This window comes from Balaenoptera acutorostrata, chromosome 13 (genome assembly GCF_949987535.1).
Source record: "Balaenoptera acutorostrata chromosome 13, mBalAcu1.1, whole genome shotgun sequence".
Taxonomy (NCBI): Eukaryota; Metazoa; Chordata; class Mammalia; order Artiodactyla; family Balaenopteridae; genus Balaenoptera; species Balaenoptera acutorostrata.
The window spans coordinates 23,686,874-23,710,772 of NC_080076.1; the positions used below are offsets into that span (position 1 = coordinate 23,686,874).

A 23,899-nucleotide genomic window follows, 5' to 3' on the forward strand; every position below is an offset into this window, starting at 1 on the left:
CGAAGGAGACTGAGGCAGGACTATGGAATAGGAAGGAAAGCAGAAGGAAGGCAAAGGAAGACAGTGCTTTGAGGAGCAGTCATTAGTGTCAATCCTGCCATGAAAGGTTAAGTGGAATAAGTATAAAAAGTGCTCATTGGATACAATGACGAGATGGAGATAATTTCAATGAAGCAGCAAGAGCCCGCAGGCGCTCTGCAGTGTGCAGCGAAGGAGAGCAGGCAGCTGTTGGAGAAGTTGATTTGGAGTAGAGAAGAGTGGTCCCAAGAGGTGGATGTAGCATCAAGGAAGAGTTTCTATTTGTTAATATAGGAGAGACTTGAGTGTGTTTATGTAACAATTTCGAGCACTTGGAAGAATGTCCCAGAGTATGGAAGGCCTGGAATTCCAGGTAGGAAACTTTATTCCTAGACAACTGGGAGCCATTGCAAGCAGGAGAATGACATGTTCATTGAGGAAGATTTATGGAGCTGGGTATTGCTGCTCCCAGGGGACATCCTACCATAAAGAAACTCATCCTGCCTTAAAACAAAACAGATGTTTCTTTTGGGGTTCTAGGTGAGGGTGTCAGCCAAATCTTTCACCATGCTTTTGCGGCTGTCTTTACAGCACTGCTTCAAAGTTATCTAATTATCTCGGTTTTCTTACTAGGACAAACATCTTTGTTAAGGTCCATTTAGTTTGCAACTGGTCCAACCTTAATATCATTACAGTTCCATTTTTAAACTAGCCTTCAGGCTAGTTTAGCAGTCAGCCTGCTAGTTGATAAAATGTTGCCACTTCTGTAGTTTCCTTTTTGTCCTAAGATCTTTAAAGCAACTCTTCCATACAGCAGTGTTATCAACCTATGTCATAACAGCATAGGAATGAAAGAGAAAACTAATTCAGGTGCAAATTAATGTGCTGTGTGGTTGGGGGAGGGTGAAGGGGATTACTGTGTTCAATGGATTTAAATGAAAGAATCCCAGTCATATATTTAGAGCAAAAGAAAATCTTAAATTTGCTTCATAAGCAAGATTTAATACAAGACAATAAATTTAGACCCAAACGGGAAGGTCTCCAAGCTTCAATAACTCCTAGCTTGTTCATAAATCACAATATTGATCAAATATAAATTAATGCATGAATGTATACATTTGTGTATGGGAACTTATGAAACCTCATTTACTATATGAGAATGAAGCAGAAAGCAATTTTTATATTATGAACACATAAATTAAACCACTTGGCATTTTAAAAAATCTTAGCCAAATGGATCTTATTTACAGGAATCTATTCTTTACATCTCTCCCTCTCAAAAGGAAAATGTATGGGGAACTATCAGTCCTGCTACAGCTTTTGCTTTGAATCCTTGGGAAGAGAACGTAAGACCAGCAGTGAGCATTAAATGACAACTCATGAAAAGAGGTAGAGAAAGGAACTTCTGAGTTTCATTTGTAATTCTGCTATGCATTTCCTCCTGACAAAAATATCCTGGGAGTGCCGCTTTGTGTTTTAGTTTACTTTCTCCCTTGAAATGAGATTTGCTTTGCTAGAGAAATCTACCCTTCAAATAATGATTATTGTTTAAACAGAAATATCAGACGGCAAGCATATTTGCATATTCTATAAGTAAATGTCTAGTTATACAAGATATCCACTGGTAAATATAAGAAAAAAAAATCAGTACCTTTATTAAGATGCCATTAAACATTATGTCCTTGGGGTATATCACCAAAAGGGTGTAGATATAGTAAATCAGTGAAAATTGTACCTAATTGGGAAGGTAGGGGAGAAAAAGATCACTTTTCAGTAAATAGCAAGATTCCTCCTGTAAACCCCAAAACTCACACCCTAGATCAGTGTTCTCAACTCTGGGTGAGCTTCAGAACAACCTGTGTAGTTTTCTAAAAACATGTCCAGGTTCCCACTCTAGATCCAGTTAATCCCAACATCCAGGGTTTGCTTCTTCCTGCTCTGCATTTACCATTTTTAAAAGCCCTTCTTGACTTTGTTGTACAGCCAGGGTTGAAATCAGTGCTCCAGAGGCTACTCCTACAAATGAGTTGTTAGAGAAGCAACATACAGGGTTACAGAAGGACTAGGGAAACAGTGGAGTAACAGGAAAGGTTAATGTTAGCTAAAATTCACTATGCCTTTGATTGGAGGGGTGGATAAATTGAAGTAGAATTGTGCACATGGCCATAAGGGCACAAAACAGAGAAACAGAAGGCATAGTTTCAGCCTTCTCTTGGACTCTCTCAGGGTGTCTTTGTAACACCCTAGACAATTTAGAAATGTCGGTGCTCATTCAAGCTCACACATAAGAAACGATTTTGAGGGAGAAAGATATAATAAATCCAAAATAGAAAGGATCTCAATTTATAGTTCGAAAATCAAGGTCTAGAGCTACTAATACTCAGTGCTTGAAATATGGCTAGTGTGAAGCGAACATACATTGAGATATCCTTGTGTAAAATACACACCATTTTCAAAGACTTAGCGCGAAAAACTATAAAAGATATCAATAATTTTATATCGATTGCATGTTGAAATGATAATATGTTGAATATACTGAGCTCAGTATATTTATTAAAACTGTTTCCTCTTACTTTTTATAATGGGGACACTAGAAACCTTAAAACTACATTATGTTGTTCACATTCTACCTCTGTTAAGACAACGCTGGTGATTAAGACTAACCTGGGGAGACCACCTGGTACTAAAGGGGCGGAGGTAAAGGGGAGCGGGTTGGGGAGGGCTGACGGTCAGAGCCTAAGATTAAGGAAAGTAATAAGATTTGTTTTTAACACGCCATTTAAAAATAAACCCCTATAAAAGATAGCCACTGTGTGGGATCACCCGGACAATACTGTGGGAAGAACGTCTTGGAGGAGAAAGAGATTATTTAGTTTCCTTGAAAAGCCCCAAAGCACTCAAGTCCAGCATTTAAGGCTCCTGATGTAACCAACCTGCCTCGTATTGGAAGACGGGCCAGCTGGGCGTGGGAGGGCCCTGCCCGGCGGGAGGAGCATTCCGGAGTGGTGCAGGGAAGGCCCAGGAGCCACGCGGCTCAGGAAACCACCCCCGCGGCTGGATAGGAGAACACTTCACTGGCCCCTCCTTCGATGACTCTCTCTAGGCCCTTACCCTGAAAGTGGGAAATCACTTCTTCAACAACGCCCTCCGGGCCCATGCTACGCTACGCTCCAACGCCGCTCCCACTATGGGTTAAAAGACCCCACCCAGGTGGGCCAGAGGGATGCGGGGAACCGAGGAAACCCAGGTGCATGCTTCGACTGCACGCGCCTGCGCGAAATCCCCTACTGGCTCCGAGTTTCAGCCTCTGCTGCCTTGCCTTCGTCCCGCCTCCTTTTCCCCGCCTCCACCTGTACGTCACAAAGAGTGACGTGTAAAGCGAACAACCACAGTCCCTCTCCTCGAGAGTCAGTAGGGAAAGGGGAGGGAGGGGTGGGGGAGAGGGCAGAGGACGGAAGGAGAAGGCTTGGCGGGGCTAGCTCGTCTCAGTCACCCAATCAGAGCTCTGGGGAGGGGCGGGGCGGGGCACGAGACGAGGGTGGGGGGGTGGGGCTAGGGCTAGGAGTTAGAAGGCTGCGGGGAGGAGAGGGCGGGCTCCCAGCGATTAAAAACGGCCAATCAGGGCGCGCCGGCTTCATTCGGAGAGCGGCGTGGGGCGTCGCCGCCGCCGCCGCGCGCGCCGGGGGCTGGTTAAGGCCATGAAACAAAAGAAATCCTGAGAGGGGAGCCGCTGCCACCTCCACCAGCCCGCCCCGCTGCCGTCCCCACCCACCCACCTAGTTACCTACCTCTGCTACCTTCCTCTGCTCCTCCACCCCGCCCTCTCCGGTCTCCGGGCGGCCCTGGCGCTGCTCGGCCCGGGTCGCCAGCCCCGCCGCCTCCCCAGAGGAAAGGTGTTTGCGCGCTGAGCAGGGCCGGGGCCCTGTCCGCCATGGGGCTCGCCGCCTGCCGCGCCTGACCCGGCCGCCGCCGCCGCCGCCGCCGCCATTGACAGCGCGCCGTCGCGATGCCGAGCGGCAGCTCCGCGGCCCTGGCCCTGGCGGCGGCCCCGGCCCCCCTGCCGCAGCCGCCCCCGCCGCCGCCGCCGCCGCCGCTGCCACCGCCCGCGGGTGGCCCGGAGCTCGAGGGGGACGGGCTCCTGCTGAGGGAGCGTCTGGCCGCGCTAGGCCTCGACGACCCCAGCCCGGCGGAGCCCGGCGCCCCGGCGCTCCGGGCCGCGGCGGCGCAGGGCCAGGCCCGGCGGGCGGCGGGGCTGTCTCCGGAGGAGCGGGCTCCTCCCGGCCGGCCCGGAGTCTCGGAGGCGGCCGAGTTGGAGCTGGAGGAGGACGAGGAGGAGGGGGAGGAAGCGGAGCTGGATGGAGACCTGCTGGAGGAGGAGGAGCTGGAAGAGGCAGAGGAGGAGGACCGGCCGTCTCTGCTGCTGCTGTCGCCGCCAGCGGCCGCCGCCTCTCAGACCCAGCCGATCCCGGGCGGGTCCCTGGGGTCGGTCCTGCTGCCCGCCGCCGGCTTCGATGCCCGGGAGGCGGCCGCGGCGGCGGGGGTGCTCTACGGAGGGGACGATGCCCAGGGCATGATGGCGGCGATGCTGTCCCACGCCTACGGCCCAGGCGGCTGCGGGGCGGCGGCGGCCGCCCTGAACGGGGAGCAGGCGGCCTTGCTCCGGAGGAAGAGCGTCAACACCACCGAGTGCGTCCCGGTGCCCAGCTCCGAGCATGTCGCCGAGATTGTCGGTCGCCAGGGTGAGTGCGGTTGTGGGGGGTGTCCAGCTGGGCTTGGCCCCCGGGCGTGGGTGGGGAGACGAAAGAAAGGAGCGTGGGGCAGGAAAGGCGAACCCGGAGAGTCCTCCAGGTCCACCGAGAAGGGGTCTGGGAGGAACCGAGGGTCGACGAGATGAGAAGATGGGTCACCTTGCGAAAACCCCACGGTGTTCCTCTCATCTTGCGTGATAAAAGGTGCTAAGTTTCTCGAGCCACCCTATCCGGCGGTGTTCACTTTACTCGGGCTGTATTCCTGGAACACCCGGCTGGCGTGGCACCAAAAACCTCAGTGAGGTGGTAAAAGGTCGGGTCGGTTGTGGATTCGGTGCTGTGCATGGAAAGCTTTGAGATTGCAAGTTTGCGCAGTCGACCGTCTTTGTAAAAGCGCTCAGCTTGCCTTACAACGGCTTGTTGGGAAGAAGAAATGGACAGAAATGGAGGCTTGTAGAAAGAGCTCGTTCGAGAGGGAAGGGGATGTTCAAGTGGTCGTTCTTACCGCCCGCCCCTCCGCTGTTCAAAAATTTAGTTTTTTTGCTAACACTCTGTTGATCTTATTGTATTCCTTTCGATACATTTCAGCTCTCGAAAAGGCACGTTGGGTCCTTTTCAGAACACTTTAGGGTGCACGATGAAGAAAAATTGGACAGTAAAGTAATTGAGTTAAGGAACTTCATGCGTTTATACAGTTTTCAGTAAATTCTCTTCATTTGCCAGCACACCAGTACTGCAGACAAGACTCCTCCCACATTGCTCAGACAAAGGACCTAGGTCTCAGATTCCAGGAGTAGATTTGTGGAGGTGGGGGAAGGGATGCCCAGAGTACCTCCGTATCCGACATTTTTAGGGAAGGTCTCATGCTCTTCAGCGTAGCTCTTTTTCCCCCTTTATTGAAGGAGTACATAGTACCTGCCGCTGCCTTATACAATATGATTTAACCTGGTTGATGCATGTCTTTCTCCTGTTAGGTTGAGAGCATTGTCGGGGTCAAATAAAGAGAAGTGATGGCGCTGCTGCTTAAATGATCTCATCTTTCCCAAGTGGTCTAGAGTACACATAAATAAGAGGTCTGTCGAAATGGTGGTTTCAAATATCAGCGTTGGCTCATCTCTTACCTCTAGGATTTTAATAAGAAAAATCCATCTGAACTCCGGTTAGAGGAAATAGCCTATTTCAGACTGCCTGGTGACTGGTACTTAAAGGCAGTGTTCAAAGCTGATGCCCTTCAATTAAGAGTTTATTTCCGTAGTTCGGTAGATAAATTTTGCATGCCTTTTTTTGCTTTTTGGTTTGTTTTTGTTGTTTTGTTTTGGCAATACTGAAGATACTGATCCAGGAGAGAACTGTTTCACCTCACATAGGATAAAATTATAACATCTCAAATTAGAGACTCAGAATGAGTTGGTTATTCCATTAACAACATCGGGGAATTGCTATGTATCAGGTTTGTATTTTGCCAGGCATTGAGTTTATGGCAGTTGGGAATGTGAGAGTAATTCAGACTAACTTGGCTGCCCTTAGGAAGCTAACAGTCTAATAAACAGCGGAATGGCGCTAATCTAACCTGTAGTTAATGGCATTAACTATAGTGTGTGACAAAGTGGTATGTATAAGAACATCAACCCTGGAGGGCCTTGGAGAACAGATAGGACTTTAACAAATGGAGCTGGAAGAAAGAATGAAGGACAGTGTGAGGAAAGGTGTGGAGAAATAATCTCTAGGTATGGTTGGAAAGTTGCTGCGGGGCGGGGGGAGGGGAAGTTTGTTTTTTTTGATACTTAGGATCTCATACTTAGGAGAGTGGTGAAAAGGGGCTGGGAAGGTGTCTGTTCAGGCCCTACTAGGGTGACACTTTCTCAGCACAAGTTGCTTCAGTGTGCTTATGGTAACAGTTTAGGATAATGAAGGAAAAGAATACTTACAGGACAGTTTTACTAGGGGACAAGATACTGATATCTTTTGTATATTTAGTTTAATACAAATTTTTGTTTTCTGTATTATACCCTTTAAAGCATGATTAAATGTTCCTTAATTATGCAGATTGTTAACCTTTATGCAAATCAATTATTTAAAAGTAAACAATTCATTCCAAGTTTGTATTTTGTACCAAATTATAGCAATGAAATGGTCTTTAGTTTTTCTTTTTAGGGCTGAGCTTATTGGTTAATAAGGAAATGTGAATCTATTTATGTCTTAGGACATGGAGACAAATTGCTGACTATTCCTTTTACGCTTAATATTTTCCCAGAGTTGACAGCACTGTTAAAAGTATGTCATCATCCTCTATCTTATCTTAAGAGCAAAAAGTCTTATCCTTTTCCTGTTCTGAACCATTCAACTAGTGGATCATTGACCCCCTTTGCCACACACACCCCTCAGTAGCACCATGATAGAACCTGTAAAGTTATTTTCGCACTCCTGCAGAAAACCAGGCAACTTCTAATGTTTGCATCCTTTTACAATGTGAGAATTTCCCCTTTCCCTAAGTGAATAAACAGGGCAAATCATTTAGTTTACTTTTTGCTTTGGATGAACAAAATTTTCCTCCTTAAGAATTATCCCTTCCTGCCATTTTATTCATTACCTGAAGTCATAATTTTCTGTTTGACATCTCTTAATTAGTTTTGGAAATAATTATGTCACAGATGGAGACATCTGTGACCAGCTCTGAAGCCAAGAGTAGGACAAATGGAATTCTGAGTCATATAGACTGGCAACTCATATAGATGGCCTCTAGTTCCATTGTCTCTCAGAAAAACAAACTACTGCTTTTGATTGTGATGAAAGTTTGCAGAGCGTTGACCTCGTGTTTATACTCCCCAGCAGCATATGGTCATTTGCAAATGTTAAATTGGCCCCCTTTTTTAAGTGTGCATCTCATTTTGAAACCAACAATACTGTACAACAAAGCCAGGAACTGAAAAGAGGCTAAAGACTTGTAATCCAAGGTTTTATATTACTGTAAGATTAATGTACTTCTTTAACTATTTTCATTAGTGATTTACTTGATGGTCTATGTGTGTTCTCTAGCCTCCTAGTCAAGAAGGGCTATTTCTGGCTTTTTTTAATTGTATACTGTCAAAAAACATTTAAGCTAATACTCTCAATATTTGGATATCTATGAATAGTACATATGTTGATATACTATACATTATAAAACATGTGAACAATTTTAAAAGGATGAGGTAAAGATGGAAATTGGAGTGTTTTGATTTTTTTTTTTTCCTGCACTCCAATGAATTTTCTTGCACCCTACTTTGGCTATCACGGAGCTAGACCTTCTTAGAAATTTTTTTCTTCTTTATTAAGCTGCTCTCTCTCCACTGGTCCCCAGTGATTGTGTATATTGTCACTTTTTAAACAGTTAATATGTTACATTGCTTCAGGTTGTCTTAAATACATCCTTGTGAAAAAGTTTTCCCAGTTTCCTAGGGTTGAACCACTCTTCCAGGTTCTAAAAAGAGAAAGCTTGGTCTTGTACATAAATTCCCTGTTTAAGAAGAAATATACATTTCATGAGGAGAAATAGTTTCAGAATAATGCTAAAGCACGGTGTCTCTTTTGTGGAAGAGGGGGGATTGTTGGCATTCTCTCTGCCAGTTACTATATTACATGCCATTTAACTCTGCTAGGTGGTTATCCCCATTTTACAGACGTAGAAACTGAGGTGCTGATAGGTATCTTGCTCAGATAGTGGAACTTGGGGTTAGACCAGTTTGTTTGCTAGTAAAGATAAAGTTCTCATTCTACATTGCTGCCTCAGTATTGAAGCATCTTGCTCAGAAAGGCTAATAATATTTTGGGTTAATTTCTGCCCTAATCATGAGTTGGGGTACTGTATTTCTAATATGCATAACTTAAAATATCCTCACTATCCAAATTAATTTACTTAATAAAATTTTGGTGTCTACTACACAGAAGGCACAGGTCATTTTCTAGTTCTAATGTGTCTAACTAGAAATTCACTGTCATTTATAATTCAGAAAGTTAATTTGTGTGTATATACATGCTAGCTTTAAAAATTAAATGTTGTCATTTTTCTAGGCTTTAAAATCTAAATAATAGTTTGTATTAGCTCTGGGACCATTGGGGAAGGTTCGATTATTGTAATTGTTTTGCAAATGGGTGGGGAATCTGCTGCCTTTTCTTCCTGCCTTACTCAGCTAATGAACTATTTTGATTCACTAGGGAGGAAATGGAAAATAAAGTGGTAATTCAAGGGTGTATTTTCTGCCCCCTGGTAGAAATGCCAGTGACCTAAAAATGATCCAGGGAGTCAAGTATTTGAGAACTATTAATTTGTTAGAGATTTCCATTGAGCAAAATTTCCAACAACGTCTGTGGGTTGGAATTCTAGATAGTTCTTACATTTTAAGTTTTCAAGGAAAGGTGGAATTTAGTTATAAGACAGTGCTTAGTATTTTATGGATTTGGTTTTGAATGAATTTAGTATTTGTACACATTGAAGAATTTATTGCTTTTGTCTTAAACTGAATACAAAAATGTTTTAGAATGTATGTTTTAATATAAAAATATTTGTTGAAAACTGTCCCAAATTGCCTTTAACAGTCTCTGCTCAGCTGTGATATATTGGAAAGAGCCAGCAATCAGAAATTAAAATTCCTAAATTCTGATTACTCTGTGCCAGTAACTCACTTTGTGGTCTTGGACAAATCACTTAAACTGCCTAGGCTTCAGATTCTTCTTCAGCTGGGTGTTATCATATCTACAACACCTCTGGGGACTATGAATTTTACACAAATAAATTGACATATATGAAACTGTAAGTGATAAGCACATACTACTTTTAAGTTAAATCTGAAATTAATTCGAACCACTCTGTTAATCTTGTTCACCTTTCCTCGGCTTGAGCAGACAGTTTTCACACATTACTATATTCGTCTAAGGTGGTAGAACTAGAACGAACTGATGTCTAAATGCCTGTTAGGCACATGGCAGTGCTATCCAGATAGGCTTAAATGATGCTGTGATAACAAAGAACCCCAGCATCTCAGTATTGAAACAACAGTGGTTTATTTCTTATTCACAGGGGCTGTGCTCATTTTAGTCATTCAGAGTCTTAGACCAGTGAAGCAGCCAGCATCTCAAGTGTTAGCTGGTCTTCCCCTGTGCCCGAAGGATGGGAGACAGTGGCACAGCACACAGCGGTCTTTAAATGTTAGACCCAGAAGTAATAATGATCACATCCGCTCATACTTCATTAATCAGAGCAAGTCATCTGGACACACCTAACTTCAAGTGGGCGAGAAATTGCATTACAATCATGTGCCTACAGGAGAGAGCCAAAATATTCATGATTATTACCACAGTATTATTTTAAAATCTATGGGATTGTGACAGAATTTTTTAAATGTAATTTATGCCCTATAGGATTTGTAATTTAAACTCAAAATGAAAAAATTATAGATAAAAGTGGTCATAACGGGAATAAAGACACAGACCTACTAGAGAATGGACTTGAGGATACGGGGAGGGGGAAGGGTAAGCTGGGACAAAGTGAGAGAGTGGCATGGACATATATATACACTACCGAACGTAAAATAGCTAGCTAGTGGGAAGCAGCCTCATAGCACAGGGAAATGAGCTTGGTGCTTTGTGACCACCTAGAGGGGTGGGATGGGGAGGGTGGGAGGGAGGGAGATGGAAGAGGCAAGAGATATGGGAACATATGTATACGTATAACTGATTCACTTTGTTATAAAGCAGAAATTAACACACCATTGTAAAGCAATTATACTCCAATAAAGATGTTAAAAAAAAAAAGTGGTCATAAGATACCAAATAGTAAAGTGTATTCGCAGTTTAAAAACTCCTTTAGGGACTTTCCTGGCGGTCCCGTGGTTAAGACTGCATTTCCACTGCAGGGGGCAAGGTTCGATCCCTGGTCGATCAGGGAGCTAAGATCCCACATGCTGTGCAGCACAGGCAAAAAAAAAAAAAAAAACTCCTTTAGGAAACTCCAAACATTATGGATAATCTGTTTTAAAACCCCATTGATCTTCAGGTGATTCTAAAGTGATATGTTTATTAAACTGCATCTTAATCCTTCTCAAATGGCTTATATACCATAATGCATGTTTACTTTTAACTTTTTTTCCCTTACTACCATTAGGTACCATATAGACATTTATAAGGATTACATTTGATATTTAAGCTTTTAAAATGATACTCTAATACTAGTAATACCAAGCCAAACTATGCTAAATTGAATATGCACAACGTAATGTTATTTGAATACTTTGAGGCTTTATTCTATGACTGATTTTGAGAATTTTAAGTTACACTGCATAATTATAGCACCTCTTTCATGCCAGTGTTCGAGATTTAAGAACAATTCGTGTGGGCATGGTTTGTTGCCTTCGTCCAGTAAGCGAAAACTGCAGTTCATTGTGTGCAGGGAAGCCTGATTTGACCACAAGTAAAGTGGTATCGTGAAATAATAAGACTAGGCCTTAAAATAATAAAGAAAATTATTTAATGAGCTGCAGATGTAGTTGAAGGTAAGCATAAAGTAGTTTCGTCTTAAACATAGAAGAGAGTGGGGAGGTAGTAGTTCCAAACTACTAGAAGGTTACCAGTGTAAAATGTTTGCCCTTTGGGCTGACCTTTTTATTACTGTCCCCCTGTCTATACCACTCTCCCCTCCCCTTTGGCTTATCTTCTACCTTTCCACCAGTACCTGCAGGAAAGGACATTGAACTTGGAGTTAGGAAACTTGTTAGCTGGCTTTACCATTTGTCTCCTGTGACCGTGGACAAATCGCCCAACCTCACTGAGTCTCGGTTTCCTCTGGTGGGGGGAAAGCTAGTCCATCCAGCTGTTCTTCCTGGCCCTCCCCCACCCGCTCTCCATTGTGAGGATCAGGTATGGGAAGATGTCATTAGTACAGATTCACTGTACAATGGAAGTATAGAGATAATAAATTATATATGAGGCAGGGTAAAGTTTATCATTTTTTTTACTGCTAGATTTGTACTCTGAGCAAATGCTAGTCGAAACCAAAAATTGTCATTTTAGTAAGTTTTTCCTAGGACATATATACCACTAGATAGTGATATATATTACATTTTTTAATATTTTTTTAAGTTTACAATATCTTAAAATTTTCTTTAAAATCAGTGCTTTTGAAATGTATTTCCTGGTAAAGACCTAAGCTAGTCTGTAGTCTGGAAGAGAATCATTTACAAATGAATCTGATTCCATTATATGATTCCCATACAGAGGTAATTCTCAGCTTTTTATTAACATCCTCTAAAGGGCATGAACCTAATTTTAAAATCCCCAGTTAGGAAAATTGTTCTGCCTTTCATCTCTAATTTACACCCTCTTCTGGGTGTCACAGCTTTAGTGAAAGGCCAAATATGAGCCCTTTTTTTGTTAAGTATGTCGATCCTCTTGTCTAAACTACGTGGAAAAGGAGGGGGATTTTAAATTTAGTTTAACCTCTGTTTTTAAAAATACCTTTATATATGCAGGGAATTCTCCACTTCTAAGAATCAACTAGGAAAATAAGGCAGGTTGAGAGAATGGTGTATTTAGGGAATTGGGGTATTTAGGAATCATTAGTTTATAACTTTGGGCAATTCTCAGCTTCAGTTTTCTTCACATATGAGATTGAACTAGATTATCTCTTGTAGCTCTTCTTATTTTTGTCCAACAAGAGTTCCTAAAATCATGTAAAAGTAAACCAGGTTTCAAATTACCAATTAGATTGACTTCAGCATATCTCCTCCCAGTTTTGTAAAGTTTATAATATCTTAACATGCTTTTCACAATCTAAATATAAGTTTTATCTTCAGGATTTAAATTTTTTTAATGTTTTTTAACTTTCTATAGAAAATTGATTCATTTGATTTAAAAATAATAATAATAACAAACATTTAAATGTGTCAGGTAGTATATCATCTCATTTGATCCATTCTTATTTCCACCATACACATAAGGAAACATCTGTGGGGATACAAATAACTTATCCAGGGTCTCAAGCTAATAGAATTAGAGACTTGAACACTCCAACTCAGTAAGTGGTAGAACAAGCAGACAAAGCAGCGAGGATATAAAAGGCTTGAACACCACCACCAACCAACAGTATAAGAAAAGAAAATGACAGATCAATATCTGTACTTGAACACATGTGGACACCAATTCCCTTTGGTGCTTGAAGTTTGGTACAAGTCAGTGAGGGCAGAATTGAATCTCAGTCATCTTAATGTCAGTTAAAGTACCTGAAACATAGCAGATACTTGCTGTTTATTTTATTGAACTGAATAGTTGGATTAGAAAATTGCCATTTTATTATTTATCATTTTAGTTTTCATGTTGTGGGGTTTTCTTCCCTCTTGCCTTTACCTGAGGAGCCAGTCAACCTAAAGTTGTTTGGATCTGTTTTAGATGCTACTTGATTTAGGGCATTATTAGATGTCCATATGAATACTGGTAATCAAAACTAAAATCACATAAATGAAGCTGTTTGAAGTGTTGACATAGTGATATCTAGAGTGAAACAGTATTCTTAACAGAAAATTTCAGAAAATTTTGACTAGAGCTACAAGAAGGGCCCTTGAACCCGGGAAAGGAAAGCTGTTTCTATATTGTGCATTTAGGAATCCATTGCATTGCCAATCTAAACAATTTATTTAAATGTTGGATTAAGTTGTGTGCATAAGAAACACTCTCTTACTGGAATTTAGCTGATATTCATCAGTCTTTGAAGCTCTTAATACTGAAAAATTGAGTCCTTGTAAAATTATAGGAGTTTTGAATACTCTGTCTAGACTCTTCAAGAGGAAAGGGATCTTATTTATATATAAAATCAGTAAAGAATATGATCCCCTCATTAATTCTAATATATCATGAAATGTACATATAAAATAATGTGTTTCTCTAATGCTTTTAGAGAAAAATAGTATGGAGTAGTGAGAGGAGTATGGAATTATTAAGGCAACTTGTGTTTGAGATCTGACTTTCCAGCTGGGAGATCTCTAAGCTCTTTCAGTTTAGTTCTTTCCTATCCTTCCTAAAGCTATTAAGCCAATCATCATTCTGTTATGATGATTAAATGAAAATATAGGAGAGTTTGGAAAACTGAAAAGTGTGCTACGAATTTTACTATTTCAAAGCCAAGCCTATTGGCTCAGTTTACTCATGAAATACTTGAAATGGTGGTGGGGGGGAGGGGGGTTAGGTAGCCTAAAAAAGCTGTCCTTTACTGACCACAGGCATTGTAATAAGTATTTTTAATACATTATTTCATTTAATCCTTGCAACAACCAAATGAGAGAAGTAACTTTAATTATAGTTCCTCAGCCATGAAGGGAGAGATAGAGGTTTGGTGGCCTGTTAGAGTTCCCAAAGATGCTTTGTGATGGTCTGTTCAAAGTCTTATGTTCCCAGCTATAATTCAATCTACTTTTCTTGAGGAAAGGAAGAATAGATGTATGCATGTGAGATATGGTAGTATCTGATTGTCCCAAGTGCTTTTTAGACTTCAGAAAGAAGTGATTTTGTACTTCCTAGGAGAAAAGGGACTAGGTCAAAAGATAAAAGCATTGGAAGAGAGTTAGAGGTTGAATGACCTAACATTAAAACCACAAGCAAACTCTGGTGGTAGATTAGAACCCAGTCCTGCAGATAATCAGTTTTTTTTCCTTACATTATTTCCTTTAAACTAGACCTTGGAATAGTATTAGTAAGTGGTAGCTGTGATAGAGTCATATCTCTTGTTTGTATTATTCTTGAGTTCATAGAGCCTTTCACACATAGTCTTTATCTTTTCCAAATGACTGTGTTTATTACTCAGAAGATTTGGGGGGGCGGGGAGGGGAAGTACTAGGAGGATTTTCCAGGTTATTTAGGGAAATACCTGGGTAGAGATAAGGAAGAATAAGGCATGTTTAGGAGATGATAAAATCTGGGAGAAGGTAAGTGATGGCCACTTAATTAGGAGATGGATGGGGTGGGAGCTGGGGGTAATTTAAATATCAAGCCCAGAGTTCTAATTTTCTTGAAGATAAAAAGAACTACTCAAGGAGTTTCACTCCCCCTCTTCATTGTTATTAAAGTGTTTCTGTATGTGTGTGTATACTGATTTCCCTTTTAAAATAAAACCTCTTGGAGAGAATTTCTGAAGAAAGATATAACCCAAGGATGACCCAAAGTGAAAATACACATAGTTTTGGTATGTGTTTATAAGGGTTTTAGCTTTCTTAAATCACCTTATATTTGTAGCTAATTGATGAAATGAATGGGAAATACAGTGAATTTAATTTCTGGAAAACAAAATCCTCTGTCGAAAATCTGCGACACTTCACATAACGTGTGGGACTTATTTAAAAAAACAAAACAAGTTCTTTGCACCTACAAGATAGACTTTAAACTCCCTTGCCTCATGTTAAAGACTGAATCATCCCCCATCTGACCTGCTCCCCTGCCATTCTACCCTCCAGTCACTTAAAGCTCCCACAACACTGAGCCAGGTGTGGCCATCTTGTGCTCTTGATTCCTGCTTTGGCACTTGCAGTTCCCTCTACTTTCCTTCCCACCTGGCAGAACTACTTTCTTCAAGCCTAAGTTCGAATGCCATTGAAGTCTTCTTTCATTTTCTGTAAGCAACAAAGCCCTCTCCTTTTCTATGCTCCCACTGCTTTGTATGCCTATTTTCATTAAAGCAATTATCTTATATCAGTACTATATCAGTATTGTTTTCATGACTGTGAGCTCCTTTCCTTTCCTTACTGTGAGCTCCTTGAGAGCAGAAATTATGATAGTTCCTGTATATCACCTGGAATTAGCACCTGCACCTTTATAGGGAATTTAATATTTGAATGGGTAAGTTTAAGCATCAGGCTTGTGAATGTTCTTGGGCCAAAGAAGGAGTGGTTTAGCTAGGAACACCTAGCCAAATCCCTTAGGACAAGTGGAGGCCAGGTTTTACTTGTGCATCTCTTAACAAATCACTTATCTCAACATAAACACCCTGTCTTTGTCAACACCCTGGCTTATATATTTCTTTTCTACCTATTTTGATTTTTATCAATAGTCTCTCACTTCACCCTACTCCAGTGCCCGTGATCCCCAGACTTTTCTTGTATTTATATCTAGCTACTTATATCTGGTGACTGCCCTAGACATTGGGTCTCTATTCTTGGGTTAGGGTTTAAATTTTTTCTGAACCAAATACTTTCCTTTGTTCAAAAGCCAGGGACCTGGAAGAATGGAGGAAATAATTGGAGGAAGGGAAAAATGGTAATACGGTAGGCAGAATAAACCCCCTTTCCCTGAAGATGCCTACACCCTACATCCCTGGAAACTGAATATGTATATGGAGTATGGACCTTGAGATGGGGAGGTTGTCTGAGATCATCTGGGTGGGCCCAGTGTAAACCCAGGAGTCCTTAAAAGCAGAAGAACTTTCCCAGCTGGGTCAGATACAAGAAGGGGAGAGATCTGAAGCATGAGAAGGATTCAACCTCCATTGCTGGCTCTGAAGATGGAGAGACGGGGCCACAAGCCATGTTGGTGGCCTCTAGAAGCTGGGAATGGCCTTCAGCAGACAGTCAGCAAGAAAACAGGGAGCTCAGTCCTATGATGGTAAGCAACTAAATTCTGTAAGTAACCTGAATGAGCAAGGACATAGATTCTTCCCTGGAGCTTCCAGAAACACAGCCCTGCAAACACGTTGAGACCCGTGTCAGACTTCTGACCTACAGAATTGTAAAATAAAAAATTTGTGACATTGAAGCCACTATGTGGGGTAACTTGTTATGGCAGCAGTAAAAAACTAAAGAAGGTAATAAGCAAAATTAAAAGAACAAGATTTCTGGATTGAGGCCTCCATTTTCCTTCTAGCTCTCAGCTGCTACAGGCCACCTGTAGTTCCTTGCCACGAGGTCTCCATGGGCAGATCAAGCACAGATTGTCTGCTTGCTTCTGGGCTAGCCAGAGCACATCTGACTACTGAAGCCAGAAGGAGAAAACTCTTTTAAAGGACTCGTGATTAGGTCAGGGCCACCCATATAATCTGGACAATCTTCCTATTTTAAGGTGAATTAATTTGGACTGGAATCATATCTACATTACAGACTGTAATTCTACATCTGGTTCTTCTAAGTATGTCATTCCAAGTGTTTCATAGAATTAAAAAGTGGTCTTAAAATCTAGTCTAGTGCTTTTAAGCTTTTCTGATTGTGACCCGCCCCCCCCCACCCCCGGCAAATTTACTGAAACATTTGGAACCTATTCAATTGATATTGCAAACCATGGTTTCAGAAACACTGAAGATATCATTTCAATTCCGTTTCTTCAACTCCTCTCCCAGAAACAGAGGACCTCTTCCTTTTAACTGCTCAGGCAGCTGGTGGAAGAGGCTCTCTTTACCCTGGAGAAGCAAGACCCAACCTTTGCTACTCTACCAGGGAGTGAGAGGACCAGAATTCTGGCTGCAGCTAAAGAGTTTTAAGGTGAAACACAGTCCCAGCCACAGTGATAGAGAAAGGGGAAATGGGTTCCTACAGGAGGGAGGTAAGTTGGAGACTTTCTCTTGGGAGAATTTACTTGCAAATCAAAATAAAATTGCAGCTATGCAAGTCATTAGTGCTATCCTAGTTCTTAATCTCTACGCAGTCTGGTATAGAACTTGCCATATGTTGGTTTTTATTTGTAGCTGTAAGAAAACAATTGTTAGTCTGTCCTTGGACTTACTCAGCTTCGAGGTTATGAAATCGTTTACCCTGCTGTTGATAAATTTTTTTTAAAGCTCAGAACTAGCCAAAAGTCTGATTGATATGCTTAGTGTAATAAAGTGTATCATTTCTTCATAACTAATTTTTAAATTTTTCTAATTTAATATTTCTTTGGAAAAAAAAACTAATACATTTGTATGGTTCAAAATTTGTAAGAAATAAAAGTGTACAAGGAAAATTGTCACCCTCCTACCCTGTCTCCCTAAGTCAACCAGTTTTATGACTGCAGAGTATTCCCTTATATAGCTTTACCAGCTATATACACACTAATACAAACAGTAATATAATGCAAAGGTCATTTGCCCCTGTGCAAGTATTCCTACAGACTCAATTCTATGAGTGGGATTGTAGGGGCAAAAGGATACTTGACTTGTAATATTGATGGATATTGCAAACTGCCCTTGAGGAGTTTATACTCTCAGCAGCTAAATATAAGTGTTTTTTTCCCCATTCTTACTAGCACTGTTTATTTGTTTTTGATATTTGACAGTCTTATAGGTGGAAAATGATACCTCAGTTCACATGAAAATGGGAATTTTCATGTTTGGAGCCATTTATATATTTCCTTTTCTGTGAGCTATTTCTTTCACCTTTTTTTTCTGTTGGGTTTTGGTGTTTTGATATATAAGGGTAGGTATATGGGTACCTGTGTAAGAGAGAGAAATTAGCCATTTGTGATGTGAGTTGTAAATAATTTTTTTACGTTGTATTTGGTGAGTTTTGCCATGCAGCAATTTTAAAGTGCAGTCTAATTTTTCAGTACCTTTATGGCTTATGAGTTTTGTGACACTCTGAGATTATAAATTTTTCAATGTTTTTTTAAAATATCATTGCACTTTCAAATAGAAACTCAATCTAAAATACTCTAAAAAGCTTTTTTACCTCCTCTACCTGCAAAATAGTAAAACAAATTGGTTTTTTCTGCTTAGTTTGTGCCATCTGTTTAGAACTCTGCCTATTCAAATTGTCCCAAACTTTATAACGTGTATATATATTCTAGAAACCGTGTGTTGGTTGTTGGGAGCTCAGAATATGCATGTTCTCATAGAAACAATAATGTGATTGATGAGGTTTCCTATAGGTTTCCTGATCTGAGTTAAGGCTACTGTGTTAAAACTGTCTTATAAAATTTAGGAGCGAAAAGAAATACTTCTATTTCTGTTGGCAGTGGCGTAAAAGGGGTTGGCTTTGCTGTCTTCCTGTTCCCTCTTTCCCCTGATCTACAAAACCTAAGCACATGACCCTTTGGGGCAGGGTAAGCCTATCTTACGCCCCTATCTGAGAGATGGTCCACACTCCAACCATCTGTCTTCTCTGTCTTCCTAATGAGCCATGTATTAAACATCTATTTATTTGTACCATCCATAGGCCCAATAGTGTCTGTGTACCTTTAGGCATATTTTCTTAGTTAATAATACATACTTACTAGGTATTAAACAAAGTGTTCTACTAAGGTGCACCTGGCAGTTGCTTATAGTCTCAGAAGCATTTAGAGAAGTTTCTTAATGCAGCTTTCTAATGTTCACTACAGTAAGCGTTGAGAGGGGCCAACCCTAGACTCTCAAGCTAACTCTCCCTTTGTCCTTAATAGAAGTTGCCCAGTGTTTTTCTGCAGGATGATCAGGGCCCTCTTTGTTAGAAATGTGTGATTCTAGCAGACTGCCTTCTTGTTGAGTTGTAGCTCAGAGAAGAAACTCATGTGTCCAGATAATGATAGTAACTCCCCTGTGTAGTATGAAGAATTAGGCGTTCATTCCACCCCTTTCAGACTTTCTTAGGCATCTCTCCATCAGTCACATATTGGCCAATGGAAAATGATTGCAGTTCTCAACCTCAAGCAGCACCTGCTGTGCTGACTGAGAGAGTTTCCTAGAGATTTAGCCTGTATAAATGATAAGTAGATGTAGAAGTTTTATTGTTCTGGTCTTCCAATTCACTGTCTTTTGTGGAGCAAAAGCAGATACATTTTCCTATACTCAGAAGTTACACTATCAATTTAACCTTGTAGTTCATTGTAGATATAAACTTACAGCAGCACTCTATAATACAAACTTTCGTGTTTTACAGTAGCTTAAATTCGACTGATTGCACTCTGCTCTTCTTACCTCCTCCAGTTACTGCACTAAGTGCTTTCTTTGCAATTTTGCTTTTAGCTTCACCACCCACCCACCCCCACCCCCCAGTCTTCTTGAATATAACCTTCAGGTTAGAGAAAACCTGACTCTGAAAGTGTTTTCGTGATAGGTACCTAAGATCCAGCAGTGAGAAAGCAGCCGTTTCTAAGTTCTACAGTTTGTTGGAAGGAGAAACAGGATCTTCATTTGTGGTTCAGATCCAAAAGTTCAGTGGTAGGTTGAGTAAAGTTGTTATTGAATAACATATTCAGTAGCTTCATAGCATAAAGTCAGCATAATCAGCTCCCTTCAACAGGGTTGGATTAGCAGTATGGGGCCAGAATATGAAAGGCCGGGAAAGCTCAACAAAAATGCTTAGATGCAAAGCAATATGTATAAGAAGGGCCCAGTGTTCTTATATAGAAAAATGATCTTTGTTTCAAGAAATGTTATATGGCCACCCCGTGGCATATACTTACAGCCAACCACCCAGTGCTTTGAGAGTGCTTAGGGAGGGCACACAAACCAGTCCTGAGGGAGAGGAAGCGCCTCAGAGGATGAGGCATCTAAACTGAAATCTGAAGGGCTACCAGGCGCTAAGCAGAGCTGGTAGCAAAGGGGCAGGAGTAAAGGAACATTCTGATCACAGAAGCAAGGGAGCAAGGGAGCGTGCATAGGAGTTTAATATGGTGGAAGCACACCCACAGAGTTTAAGAAGTGAGGGAGGGGGAAAGGAGAGGGGTACAGAGATAAGGCTAGAGAGAAGTAATCAGGTACCAGGTACAGAGGAGCCTTGTGTGTGCCGTACTGTTGACTTTATCCTTATGGTAAAAGGGAGCCATTAAAGCACTTTATGCAAAGAAGTGAGCATATGATAGGTGCTTTGTTTAGAAAGCATCATCTGCCTAAAGTGACTATAGAGAGTGGATGGGAGTGAGGCAAGAATGGAGGCAAGGAGACCTATTTGGTGCAGGGTGGAGGGTACTATTGCAGTCACACAGGTTAGAAATGATGTCCAGAGAGAATTAGTTTTTATACATTATGAATTTGTTGAGGGCCAAAAAAAAACAAAGTTTAAGAGAAGGATCTGCTGAGATTGTGATGTGTTTTTCAGCAGCACCTAGCTGCTTTATTTTGAGGAACTAGGAATAGCATGATATATTCATGAGAAGAAATCTATTCTGGCAAGCTTCGCGTTAAGACCTTTGAAAAGTATAACCCCAGAGTTTTATGCCTTAGTTGTATGTTTGACATCTTTGTTACCGTTTGAAACCCTCTAATCTTACGCAGTTGACGCTGGTAATGGGTGATACTCCAAAAAGTAATCATGGGTAGTTATGCATAGGTGTCTTAGATATTTTATTTATTTAACTTAAATAAATTTTATTTATTTAACTCAGGATTTAGGGCCAAAGCCTTTTATTTGAGAATGGGACTGCCAACCAGCGTAGTCCTTCAATAAAACCACATTCAATGACCATATTCCATACAATTTCCAATATGTTTCTTTTGAATTTAGGAAGAACTTTACAGTGAGTGCAAAGTTATTCTATGTTAGTTTTTTTACCCCAGGATTTTACAGTTGTCTCACCCATAGTTCAACAGCATCTTTTTTTTTTTTCTTTAAGGTACTCGTCTTTACTGAAATTTTTTAAAATAATCAATTTTCATACAAGTTCAGCGTCTTCTCTCATTTATATGTTACTGCTTTATGTAATTGTTAATTTAGTTAATGCATGAGTGCAGCTAGTATAAACAGATGGGAATCAAAACAACTGATTCTTAGTGAAGCCTGAAATCCAACTGATGGAACAGAAAAGAGATGATGTACTAGCCTTGAGCATTTTGCCATGGTCATCAATTGAGTTTTACAGAGGAAAGAGTAATGTTAAGGTAAAATGATAAGACAGTTAAATGGAAGTCAGTTGAAGAGTTTTTATCGCAGTATAGTTGTGTGGAATTTGAGATTCTGGGAATAGCAAAAAGACTATATAGATTATGAAGTCAGACTAGGTTTAACTCTGGCTCTGCCTCTTACTTGCTGTGTGAACTTGGACATGTTATACAATTTTTCTGTGCTTTATATTCCTTAGCAATAAAAGGAGTGTAATAGTCTCATCCTTAGGGTTGTTATGTAGATTAAATAAGATGATAGATATTAAATGTCTCACATGTACATTAATGGTTTTTCTTTGCCGCCAACACCCTGCACGGTAGTAAACTATTAGTGTTCTGAAAGTCAGACCCACTTATAGTGTAGCTGGCCTATTTCATGCATCATTCGCAATGACTAATAACAAGAGGAAGAAACGATAAGCCTGACCTCTGAGTTAAAGACCTCCAGTAGAGGTGTCACCTCCTCCCTGAGAATGAGAGATCACCAGGAAAGTATGCCTCAGGATCTAGGAGTCTTAGTGGAATTAGGAGAGTTTTATCATCATCTAGTGATAAGTTTTTGTGATAAAGAAAAAACTCTTAAAACTTAAAGAGGGAAGAAAAACTGCCCAGTAGCAGACTTTTAGCTTGAAAGGAGCTTTCTGTGATTTGTCTTTATCAATATTATTGAAGTAGATGTTGATACTTACGAAATATTTCTTTCTAACAGGTTGTAAAATTAAAGCGCTGAGAGCCAAGACGAACACGTATATCAAGACACCTGTTCGTGGTGAAGAGCCCATTTTTGTTGTCACTGGACGGAAAGAAGATGTTGCCATGGCCAAAAGAGAAATCCTCTCAGCTGCAGAGCACTTTTCCATGATTCGTGCATCTCGAAACAAAAATGGCCCTGCCCTGGGAGGGTTGTCGTGCAGTCCTAATCTGCCTGGCCAGACCACCGTTCAAGTCAGGGTCCCCTATCGTGTGGTGGGATTAGTTGTTGGACCCAAAGGAGCAACAATTAAAAGAATTCAGCAGCAGACCCACACGTACATAGTAACTCCAAGCAGAGATAAGGAGCCTGTCTTTGAAGTGACAGGGATGCCCGAGAATGTTGACCGAGCACGAGAAGAAATAGAAATGCATATTGCCATGCGTACAGGAAACTACATCGAGCTCAATGAAGAGAATGATTTCCATTACAACGGTACTGATGTAAGCTTTGAAGGTGGCACACTCGGCTCTGCGTGGCTCTCCTCCAATCCAGTTCCTCCTAGCCGTGCCAGAATGATCTCCAATTATCGAAACGATAGTTCCAGTTCTCTGGGAAGTGGTTCCACAGATTCCTACTTTGGAAGCAATAGGCTGGCTGACTTTAGTCCAACAAGCCCATTTAGCACAGGAAACTTTTGGTTTGGAGATACACTACCTTCTGTAGGCTCAGAAGATCTTGCGGTTGATTCCCCTGCCTTTGACTCTTTACCAACATCCGCTCAAACTATCTGGACTCCGTTTGAACCAGTTAACCCGCTCTCTGGCTTTGGGAGTGATCCTCCTGCTAACATGAAGACTCAGCGTAGAGGAAGTCAGCCATCTACTCCTCGTCTGTCTCCTACGTTTCCGGAGAGCGTTGAGCACCCGCTTGCCCGGAGGGTTAGGAGCGACCCGCCTAGTACAGGCAGCCACGCTGGCCTTCCCATATACATCCCTGCTTTTTCTAATGGTACCAATAGTTACTCCTCTTCCAACGGTGGTTCCACCTCTAGCTCACCACCAGAATCAAGACGAAAGCACGACTGTGTGATTTGCTTTGAGAATGAAGTTATTGCTGCCCTGGTTCCATGTGGCCACAACCTCTTCTGCATGGAATGTGCCAACAAGATCTGTGAAAAGAGAACACCGTCATGTCCAGTTTGCCAGACAGCTGTTACTCAGGCAATCCAAATTCACTCTTAACTATATATATATATATATATATACACATATATATATATATATACATAAATACTATATCTCTATGTGGACTCATAAAGGCATGGATATAATGGTACCCCCAGTAAACTTCCTAATGATTTCTTATGACTGTTATCAGGCTTTATTGGGATTAGGCTAAAGTTGTTAGTAAACTTATAAAAGGCTGCTGTGGTAACACTAAACCTAAGTGGTCTCTTGTCTATTAGTTTGGTTTGAATTATTAATACTATCCTGTAGACCCAGAGACATAGCTTGTATAAGAATTGCTAAAGCTGACGTTCAACTCGGCTGAGTGAAGATAATCATAGGTTGTGTGAACCTATGAGAAAAGTGTATACGTCTAAGATTTCAAAACGATGGGTCCCAAAGCCTAACCACATTAAGAGTTTATGGAGGGTACTTG

General features: G+C 41.2%; 1 protein-coding gene across 1 annotated transcript in view; it reads left to right on the forward strand.

The window, feature by feature from the left end:
- The first annotated feature begins 3,658 nt into the window (after positions 1-3,658).
- MEX3C (mex-3 RNA binding family member C) overlaps positions 3,659-23,899 on the forward strand; it is a 21,661-nt gene continuing 1,420 nt past the window's right edge. Inside the window, exons 1-2 of the mRNA XM_057526839.1 lie at positions 3,659-4,757; positions 22,253-23,899. The exon at positions 22,253-23,899 is cut by the window's right edge and continues 1,420 nt beyond it. Coding sequence (XP_057382822.1) covers positions 4,025-4,757; positions 22,253-23,478 — 1,959 coding nt within the window. The 5' untranslated portion in view covers positions 3,659-4,024 and the 3' untranslated portion in view covers positions 23,479-23,899. The remainder of the gene's footprint in view (positions 4,758-22,252) is intronic.